This window comes from Myotis brandtii, unplaced genomic scaffold (genome assembly GCF_000412655.1).
Source record: "Myotis brandtii unplaced genomic scaffold, ASM41265v1 scaffold27, whole genome shotgun sequence".
In the NCBI taxonomy this organism is placed as follows: Eukaryota; Metazoa; Chordata; class Mammalia; order Chiroptera; family Vespertilionidae; genus Myotis; species Myotis brandtii.
Genome location: NW_005360272.1, coordinates 1,188,800 through 1,199,488, shown reverse-complemented (window position 1 = coordinate 1,199,488; position 10,689 = coordinate 1,188,800). Strand labels below are relative to the sequence as shown.

The following is a 10,689-nucleotide window of genomic DNA, read 5'->3' as shown; positions in this document are numbered from 1 at the left end:
TCCCTCTCCCTCTCCCTCTCTCTCTTTCTCTCTCGTTTTTCTTTTAATTATTTTCTTTTTCTTTTCTGACTCCCAAAGTAATACATGTTCATAGAAAAATTTTAAAACACAGAGAACCCCCTAAAAAGAAAAGTTAATTCAGTAATTCCTTCTCCAAGGGAATGCTATTCTTAACATTTCATTCTTTAGACTTAGTACTGAAATGAGAATATCTAACATTTCTTGAGCACTAAGTGGGTTTTGGCATGTGCCAAGTGCTTTACAGGCATGATCTGATTCGATTTTCACAGCACACCTGTGAGGTTGGCAGATTATCATTAGGATTGTACAGATGAAGATACAGGCACAGAGAGGCAAAGGGACTTGATTGAGATCTCCTTGTTTCCCATTTTATCCTTAACCAGGAGAATATATTGCTTCTTCCCGGTTTCTCTTTCCCTCCCTCTCTGTTATATTTAGTGTTAGGAGGTATATCTGTCAGATTCTGAGGGAAAATAGAATTCCATTTTGGTATACATATCAGATGCTTCAACTGAGTTAATTGGTAGTAAAGGTGTGGGCAGGGTTAAGGGAACCCACAGGGGTACCTTCAAACTAACAGTTACAGAAGCTGTTACAGTGACAGAAGCTGCTACCTCCCCTTGGCCTGAATGAGCAGAGAGAGGGGACCGTGTTCACAGAATCCAGTGATGGTTGGGCCTGTGCAAGGAACTGTCACAGAGGGGCTCAGCCACTGCCAGAACCACAGGGTGGGAAATTGGGACGATGTACCCCGGCCTCTCTCTCCTTCCACCCTCTGACCTCCTGCTAGCACCTCCCATTGGCCAACCAGAAGTCTGTAGATAAGGGAGCTCAGACAGTCCTAGAGGTCAGCCTCCTGCTTCTTGGAGTGGGGCATGGATCTAGGGCTACAAACAGAGACTAATGGCCCAGGAAGCATGGTTCTAGGGGATGGAGGAGATGTGTCCCCTGACTTCCCAAAAGAATGAACAGATATCTCGTAACTGTGATTATCGAAACATCATTCAAAACAGAGGAATTACACTTTCTGCCTCGCATTCTCTTGGTGTTTTGTGTCTCCCACACCCGGTCCATTTCTCCCTCTCTTTACCCTCCTTCCTACCATTAGTTTCTACCTGGTTCAGAATTCCCAGAAATGCCTGGGCAAATGTTGTTAGTGTCTGTGATTTAGAAGAGACAGCCTTACTGGCTAGGGAGTAATTGTTTATGACCGTGGACACATGTGGCTGTATGTGCCCCAATGTTGTTCCATTGTGATGCATATGCATGCATATGTTCTGGTACACATATTGTAAACATCTGTAACACGCTCTCCCTGTACTTAGCTTTAGCTTTTGTATTTCAAAGTGCTTTTCTGCTCTGTAACCTCCTTTATCTGCATGGCCCTTCTCTGTGGTGGGAGGACAGGGGCTCTCATCCCTGTCTGACCAATGAGGAAACATGCTCCGAAAGGGGAAGTGACCTGCCCAAGGCCTCTCAGATGGGAAGTGGCAGAACTGAAACAAAGCTTCCCTTTCAATCTTGGGAGTTTTTCCATAGCCAACCTCACCCCTGGCAGAAATTAGTACAGGACAGAAGCCTCTGCAGCTGCTGAAATGCCATGTCGTGAGGTGGACTCGGGAGTCAGAGAGACTTGGCTCAGCCTCATGTCCTTGGGCAGATTGGTCCGCCTCTCTGGGCCCGGGTGTCCTCATCAATAAAGTATGGGTGATGATATCAGGAGTTTGGATGGAGAAGTCAGGTGCTTAAGAGCTGATAAGTCATCAGGACAGGCTGGCTGGCTGGTGCCCAGAAAGACTCCCACGGTGAATGCAGCCCCCATCGCTGGTCCTCAGTTGAGAAGACTTGGAACTTGCCTTGTTGGTATTCCATCCACCCATTACCCCTGTGTTTGCGCATTTGTCCATCTACCCATCCATCTGACACTAGACCCCTGGGTTTACATTCTGGCACTGCCATTCACTACCTGTAGATCTTGGGCAAGTTACTTAACTGCTCAGTTTCTTCTTTTGTGAAATGGAGATAATGAGAGCATCTATTGTAGGTTCTTATAAAAATTAAATGAGTAATTGATGTAAAGGGCTTAGATCAGTGCCTGGCAAATAGGAAACTATAGATATGTTAGCTTTGTTGTTATTGTTTATCGAAAACAGCACTAAGCCCCGGAGGTAATGGTGAATGAGATTAATAAAGTTTTGTCTTTATGGAGTTTATATTTCAGAGGAGGAATAGAAACAAATAAGTAAATCAATCAATAAATTTAAGTTTTGTTTGTGATAGTTACTAAGGGAAAAAATTCAGCATACTTGCTAAATGGTTACAGAGTTTCTGCTTGGGGTGATGAAAATTTTGGAAATAGATAGTGGTGATTGTTGTACAACATTGTGAACGTAATTAAAAACCGAGTTATACTTAAAAATGGTTACAGTGGCAAAAAGAACCTAAAACAAAATGTCAGCATGCTGTAACCAAAAAAACTAGGGGGAGGGATCCATTTTAGACAGAGTGGTCAAGGGGTACATAGACTGAGATCTGAAGGGTAAGAGCTGCCATGGCCAAGATACAGGGGACACACCCACTGTCTATACCAAGGTACCATTTAAGGGCAAAACCCCACAGTAGAGGCAAGCTTGGTGTGGTTGAGGAGCAGATGGAAAACCAGTATGGCAGGGCTCACAGTGATGGTATGGGCAGCAGTGGAAGCTGATGCAGGGGCCATATGTAGCCTTGATAAAGAGTTTGTGTTTTCTTTTGATGGGAAGTCATTGGAGGTTTTAAAGAGGGCATCCAATTGGAGTTTTGAAAAGGTCCTTGTGGCTCCTCTGTGGAGAATAAACCCTAGGAAGGCCCAAGTGGCTACAGGAAGTCCATAGGGGAGGCTGGGGAAGCCATGCAGGATGAGTTAGAGTAGCTTGCACCTGAGCAGTGGCTGTGGGAATAAAGAAAAAGAACAAATCCAAGTTCCTGGACTCAGGGATGCTGACTCATGCTAACTCAGGTTGGAGGGCCTGATGTATAAATCTGTTGATTCATTTTAATGAGTGGCACAACAGCAGGCCAAGTGGATATTGCCTCGGCTGGGCTAGGACGCCCTCTCCCAGAAGGCCACCCAGATGGAAAGCCACAGTGTGGGAAGGCTGCTTAGTGCCCCTGGAGGAGGAGCCAGCAGGTGGTTGCAGTGTTGAAGAGCATTAGATGCTGACAGCCTGCAAGTCTGGCCCCAGACCCACCAAGTGAGCTTCTTGGGCCTCACTGGGCTCCACTCCTCCAGACAGGGCGGGTGTAGGCACCGTCAGCATTTACTTCTCTGGCTGACCCCCATCCCCCTTTGCTAATCCCATGCATATTGGATTTCATATTTAGTGTCATCAGTCAGGCCTTGCTGGCCTGTGTCTCTTAGAACGTCTTTCTGCATCCATTCTGGGTGGGCACTTCTGAACTCCTGGTTCTCAGACCACTCCCTACTGTGGCTTCCCATTACCACTTGTAATTATAGACCATCTCAGGGTCGTTTTGTTGGGTGCAAACCGTGCTAAGCTCTCTCTCGGTATTATTTTCCTGAATCTCTATCACCACCCTGAGAGGGAAGGAGGCATAGCTCTGTTTTTTAGACAAAGCCACCTAGACTCAGAGAAGTGAAGTCACTTGCTTAAGGTCACACACAGATAGAGGTAGTTCTAGACCCAGACTTTGGGTCTAGGTCTCCCCTGCCCTGCTGCCCTGTGAAGGGTCACTGAGATGACTGTGAAGTCCCTGACCCTGGCCTGCCCTGGCCTGAAGCAGCATGTAGTGATGGGGGCCTTGCCCCTCCCAGTGGTCACACGTCTGACTCCTGAAAGGCTGCCTGCACCACCCCCAGCTCCTTCACTTCTCCTGACTCCACCTGTTCCTCCTGCCAGGCTGCTTGAAGCTCACATTTATAGGCTTGTTCTGAGGAGTCAGGATGTCAAGGCCACCTGTCTGTTTCCTGCACAGCACTACCTGTTCCCATCTCTGGGCATTTGCTCACATGACGATTCAGCCAAAACACCCCCCCGGCCGTCTCCTGTCTACATTCTCCCTTTTCTCAAAACCCGACTCCGCCTCACCCTCCATTCCCTACCCTATAAGCCCTTCGTTGAGAACTCTAGGCCATGTTCCCATTCCCTATCACCAAATCTCCAGAATCTTCTGGGAGCTGAAACATACACTAGCAAATCTAAGTCACATGCCTGGTGTTTAACCGTTTCCTGAGTGAGCATCTTCCTCCCATGTAGTGAGCGCCGTAGGAACCAGCACATGCTTCCCAGGGTCCCCTGTGGTGCCCGGCCAGCCTGGCTGCCAGTGGGCTCCGTCAGCCTGTGCTGGCCTGGGCCCGGGCAGAACTGTGCCCACGTGACTGGCTGTAGCAGAAGCCACGGCCAGGTTCTTGGCTCGTTTTCCATGGCCTGGTGAGAGAACCATGCCATTATCCCTGGACTTATAAAATAAAGAAGAATCTTACTATAGGTTTTATTTTTAATTTTAATGTTATTTTTCTTTTTTAATTAGTAAATTCTTTTTAAAGTTTGAGCAGACTTTTTGTCCTTCTCATTCTGTCATACCAAACCATGTGCTTTGAAAAAATTAATTTTAACCTCTAATGCTTTTATTTATTTTATTTTTAAGACTTTTACTTCTTTTCTTAAAATGTTTTTCTTGATTTCAGAGAGAGGAAGGGAAAGGGAAAGGGAAAAAGAGATAGAAACATCAATAATGAGGGAGAATTTTTGATTGGCTGCCTCCTGCATGCCCTCTACTGGGGATTGAGTCCACAACCCCTGTATGCCCCTGACTGGGAATCCAACCATGACCTCCTGGTTCATAGGTCGATGCTCAACCATTTAGCCACACTGACTGGGCAACCTCTAATCCTTTTAAATCAAGAAATCTCCAAGTATAGTAGAAAAACTGAGAACTCTGTTAAGCAGAAAGAAGAGAAAATAATCATCTGTACTCTCTAAAAACAACCAAAGTTAACACTTTGCTGAGTTTTCTGTATCTGTGTATAAATATTAATCAAAATAGGGTCCATCTGTGCAAACTGTTATGTATCATGCTTTTTCATTCAGATATTCTCCGTCATCTTTTTAAACTCTCTAAGTGGATGAGCCATCATTTATCTAACCAGCCCCTGGCCACAGTGCTCATGGCTGGCTTATGCCACCTCCTTGGACCTGAGTGTTTTCTCCTTCAAGGAGCTTCTGTTGAGGTTTGCTTGAAGCAGCTAGGGTTGGGGAATCAGGAGGCTGAGTGGGGAGGAGAGTGGGTGGGAGGGTTAGGGAAAACCTGTCTGAGGAAATGACTGTCACTCAAGTCTCTTTCGCTCTCTGGGAATCATCTGTAAAAGAGAGGAGATGGAATTATCTTGAATGACTTCCAGTGCCCCTCCTCTGTGGTTCTGCCAGCACCAGGTCTTCTCTGCCAGCAGGCTCTGCTAAAGACCCGGACAGAGGAAGACTGGGGTATTTATTTAAGATTGCTCTCCTGGCTGTCCGCAAGAAGACCAGGCCAGGGAAGGTTCAGAGAGTGTGGGCTGAAGCCAGCCTGAAGCAGAGGGGAGGAGCTGATGCACCAGGGCCACTGGGATGCCTGGGCCCGTGAGGGTCGTGTGGATTCTGCTTCTTACAGCAGAAACGTACAGATTAGTCTGTGGGTTCTTTTGTGTGTGTGTGTGTGTGTTTTAAAGCAAAATTAAGTAGGCATGTATGTTGAGGGTTCTTCCCTCTAGGCCTTATCTAGCATAGTGGCCGACATCCTCCAGCGCAGGCTGAGATCCCGAGCCAGGCGGGCAGGTCTGTTTGGGCGGTGAGCTCCCTGGAGCAGCTCTTGTTGCTTTGTGTCCTGCACAGTCAGCACTTGGTGTCACCCAAGTGACAGAGAGCCTTTATTTTCCTACGGCTTTAAGTGATCCCGTAAAGCCCAGGGTAATGATGTAAGTGGGAAGCTTCTCTGGGCGAGGATGAGGCATTCTGGACCAAGGCCTGCTCTTCCTCCTCATCTTCCACTTTAATAGCAGCATCAGTAACAACAAACCCTCTCATTTGTGCTATGAGCTCCAGCTTACAAAGCTTTTTACTCATTACCCATTTGTTGGGGTTTGAGGATGTTTGTGATCTGTCCAGGGCCCCAGAGCTCCCCCGTGGCCTAGTGGGGCGCTCAGGGGTCCTGCCTTTCTGTCCAGGGCCCTTCGGTTTGGGCCGAGCTGGTGCCCTACAGGAACACAAGGAGAGAAACTGAAAAGCAAAAAGCAAGTGTGGGGCAGGGGTATGTGTCTCTGGAGGTAGCTGTGATGTTGAAGGGTAGATCCAGCGTCTGTCTGTCTGTCTTCCTGCTCATCAGGGACCTCTCATAGTGGATGGGGTCAGGGAGGAACCCTAGGGTAGATCCAGCACCTGTCTGTCTGTCTGTCTGTCCATCAGAGGCCTCCCATGGTAGATGGGGTCAGGGAGGGATTTGCCAGGTGTAGTCTCGATCTTTCTCGTTTATATCCTGGCACAGAGTTGGCACTAGGTGTCACATAAGCGTCAGGTGTATTTGGAGGAAGGCTCTACATCAGGGGTGAGGGTTCCTGCCCATATCTCTGTTCCCTGGTTTTAGTTCCAAACTTTTCTTTGAGAATCAACTGATTGGAGTCAGAATAGGTACTTTCTCAAAACACCCAACTTGTGAGTTAAAAAAAAAAAGTATATTTAAAATTATTAACCTCTCTTAACAGTTTGCTGATTGATCTTTCCGATCTTTTACTACAAGTACACAAACACAATGATGTATTGTTGAGGTTGTTGTTTTGTTTTTTAAATATAAAGTGGAACCATGCCATTCTCTCTCCTTTTCTGTCTTGGCAGTGTGCTTATTTCACAGAATACCTGGGCAATAGGTCCTTGATTCTCTAAAATCTCATTTCTTGCTCCAAGAAGAAAAGGATAAGAATAGCTAATTTATATATAATTTATATAACAGATAATTTCTCTAAGTCCCTTGCTTTTTTGGGTGAGTCCTAGAGAGGTAAACTGAATGCCCCATTTGTGGCCAACCTGGGCCTGAACCCAGTTTTTCTGACTCTTACATCGGCAGGGCTATGCGTTTGTTAAGAATGCCTTTCTGTCTTACCCTGTAGATCCATCCTGACAACATCCCTGTGAAGTCAATGGGGCAGGAATTATTGACAAGGCTTGGTGCATGAAGAGCCTCGCCCACAGTCAGCGCTGGGAGGGTCTGGAGCCTAGGGCTCTTTTGATTGAGTTCAGCTTATCCAGCCTTTAGTGAGGGGTTACTGTGTGCCAGTATCCTAGTGGGACACTCGGCCTGCTGTTGTTGGACAGACAGCCTAGCTGAGGTCCTGCCTTGTGCTCTGGGCAGAGTGGGGCTCCCTAGAGAGACTCACATCATCCCTCGGAAGGGTCCACATTCCAGACCTGGGACAAGATATCAGAGTCCCTGAAGAGCTGTTTGTACAAAAGGTTGGGAGGGAGGAGTCTGTGACCTCGGTTGTCCCCACTAACCCCTCACTTCTCATGACTCTCTCCCCATCCCTACTTCCTGTCCCTCCCTCCCTCCTCCCTCTCTCTGTGGCTCTTTATCCATTTGTCTCCATCTGTCTCTCTCTGCATGTGGTTCCTGCCCCGCTCACTCTGTTATGTCATACTATCACTGCCCCTTTCCCCGTCGTCACATGTTCTTCTTCATGCCAATGCAGGCGTGCTGGTCACCATGACAACAGAGACAGGCCCGGATTCTGAGGTGAAGAAGGCTCAGGAAGAGGCCCCACAGCAGCCTGAGGCCGCCGCTGCTGCTGCTGTGACCACCCCAGTGACCCCTGCAGGCCACGGCCACCCAGAGGCCAACTCCAATGAAAAGCAACCGCCCCAGCAGGAGACTCGGCCTGCTGAACAGGTGTGTGCCCGAGAGCATGGGCATCCCTCTTCCTGCCCAGCCTGTCCTCTGGGGCAAGTGCTTAGGAAGGAGGAGAGGAAGAAATGAAGATTTATTACTGACCAGTTACATGCTGAGCACAGTATCGTTTTTATATTTAATTCTCCCACACCTAAGAGAGTAGCTATTAATTTCCCATTTTACACTTGGGGAGATTGAGGCTCAGCAGGATAAAGTGAGTTACCCAAAGTCACATTGCTCTAAAGTGACAGATGTGGAAGTTGAATCTAGATCTGGTGTCAAAAACACATGTTCTTTCAACCTCATTTCCTACCCCCTGAGCCTGTCCATTCTAGCTTCGCCAGCCCAGGGTGGCCCCAAATTTATCACCCTGAAGCTACAAGGGACTCAAGGAATCACCTAGTCATTGACTTCACTCCTTCCTTAAATCACGATAGGCCCAGAAAGGGCAGGGACTTGGCACAGGTCAGTGAGGGTGTCAATGGTAGAGTTAGGACAAGAGGGCAGGGCTCAGGCCTCCCTTCCCTCCATTAAATTAGTCCACAAGTCCCAAACCTCATGCTAGACCCAGTGACAGACCAGGAAGGAGGAGACCAGATGGATATTCTTATAACTCATGCACTATTCAGGGGAGACAGGACAGCTCTGGCCACTGGGGGTGGTTTTGTGGGATGCTCCCGCCTACAGAGGCTGCCACAGCAGCAGGAGCCTGCGGGAAAGCAGAGGACCCCTCGCTGAGTCACCCTGTTGCACATGGAAGCTCTGGCTCTCCTCCTGCACTACCCCCACAGACTCTGGTCACCCCAGGGGCCTTAGATGGCAGTGGCTCTTGTTTTGGGGTCCATCACAGGCCCAGCTGCCCCCTTGTTGCAGCTCATTTGGGTGAAAGGCTATGATTTCAAGCTCGCTGACCAAACTCTTCTCCTGGTTGGACCTACAGAGCCTAGACATGGACGAGAAGGACAACGGGGAGGCTGATGGCCTGTCAGAGAGGACCACGCCCAGCAGGGCCCAGAAATCGCCCCAGAAGATTGCCAAGAAATACAAGAGTGCTATCTGCCGAGTCACTCTGCTCGATGCCTCTGAGTATGAGTGTGAGGTGGAGGTAGGGACCACCCAGTGCCACATGCCCCATCCGCAGCCAGCTGGCCTCAGAGCAGAGCAGGCTTCTGTGTGCGCTCAGCCTGGGCCAAGCCAGAGGGCATTCATTCGTCATGGAGTCCTGGACTGACTGGAGTGTCCCAGAGAGATGACCTGGCCAGCCCTTTGTACAGATGGTGGCATCCAGGCCCGGAGATGCCTGTTTTGATTGCAAATAGAATTAGACGAGGCACCAGGCTGGCACCAGGAAAAGGTTTCTCAGGGTGGCTGTACCTTGGCAAGGAGCCACCATCCAAGGGCTGATTTGCAGCCCAATCTCTTCACTGTAACCCAGCAGACACTGTTTTATTTCAATCATTTTTATTGGGTGGAGAGAGGGGTCCTCCCTTGTGAAACCCCCTGCCCAGGATACTACCTCTAGTCTCCAGGACAAACTGGTCACTTGAGGGTTCCATGGTAAGGGTGACCCCCAGGCGTAGGGAGGTGGCCCATTGGAAAGACACACTCCCCCAGGCCGTGTAGAAACCCTGTGGCGTGGTCCTGTCCCACACTGGGTGGCAGGGCAGACCCCTCCTCTCTGGGGTCAGCCCTTCTGGCCTCACATTTAGCGTCTCTCTTTTCCTATATAGACTCAGAATCCCGCCTAAATTCAAAACTGTCACTCGCCCCCTTAGAGTTTCTTCCCTAGCCTAGGCTCCATTCCTGGCCCTCTGCATGAACGGAGAGTCCAGAGGGTGGCCTTACTGCTGAGAGTTATAGGAGCCACCTTCCTTCCTCCCTCCTGCCCTGATCTTAAGGGGCATGACTTACTTCTGAGCCCTGGGAGGCTGGGTCCCTCTTTTTTGCAGGGTTGGGTTTTTGTTTTGTTTTTAAAATATTTATTACTTCTATAGAAGGGTTTCAGAATAAACATCTGGCCTACTTCTGGGCAAAATAAAGGGATATCTTCTACCTCTTCTCTCTTACCCACACTGGCCCCAAGAGGCAGTTTCGTCCTGCCCTAGAAGAGTGTAGAGTTTGGCTGAGGCCAGTCCACGCTCTCTGAAGCACTCCTCTAAGCTCAGGAATCTCTTGGCTTCCCGAAGCTGCTGTCCATAGTCAGGCCTGGTCTCAGCCCCTCTGACCTAGCCAGACCTCGCAGGGCCTCACCCTCTCTCTGGAGGTCCCTGCCTCTCGGAGTAGTAACTGCTTCTCACTCCCCCTGCCCTGTATTGGTGCTCATCCTCACCCCTGTGGGTTTAGGGTACCGAGCCAGGTTCTGGGATTTGTCCTTGTGCATTTTCAGGCCCAGATGGTGTTCAGAGAGGTACCAAGCCTGGTTGAATGGGGGTGGGACAGAAAGGTGGCTCCATCAGGCTGCTTCTAGCTGAGGCTGATTTAGGCCCCATGAGCCCCTATAAAAACTCATTTGCTGCCTGGGTAGGATTTCACTCAGACTTAGTGTAAGGGGAAGGGCTGGGGAGGGTGAGTCACACTGTGACCCTGAGTCCTGGGCTCTCCCCTTCCCCACTGTCCATGTCCCTCATATTTCATGTGACTCTTCTTTCCTTCTCACACCCAAAGCTTAGACTTTTCATTCTCTGTTCCTTGGGTCCAAGTTAGCCTCCTTCTCTTAATCCCTCTAGGGAAGGAGAAATCAGTCAACACCCCCCC

The 10,689-nt window shown here is 49.0% G+C and overlaps 1 protein-coding gene across 12 annotated transcripts in view; it reads left to right on the top strand.

Annotated features, from left to right (window-relative positions):
* Positions 1 to 7,473: 7,473 nt before the first annotated feature.
* Positions 7,474 to 10,689, top strand: part of EPB41L1 (erythrocyte membrane protein band 4.1-like 1) — a 53,099-nt gene continuing 49,883 nt past the window's right edge. For 3 of the 12 annotated variants that reach the window (XM_014541429.1, XM_014541430.1, XM_014541432.1), the window contains exons 1-2: positions 7,483 to 7,935; positions 8,876 to 9,040. In XM_014541429.1, the coding sequence (XP_014396915.1) occupies positions 7,651 to 7,935; positions 8,876 to 9,040 (450 nt within the window). In that variant the 5' untranslated portion in view covers positions 7,483 to 7,650. Of the gene's footprint in view, positions 7,936 to 8,875; positions 9,041 to 10,689 lie in introns of all 12 variants that reach the window. The other 9 variants (XM_014541438.1, XM_014541437.1, XM_014541436.1 and 6 more) reach the window with 6 other exon arrangements.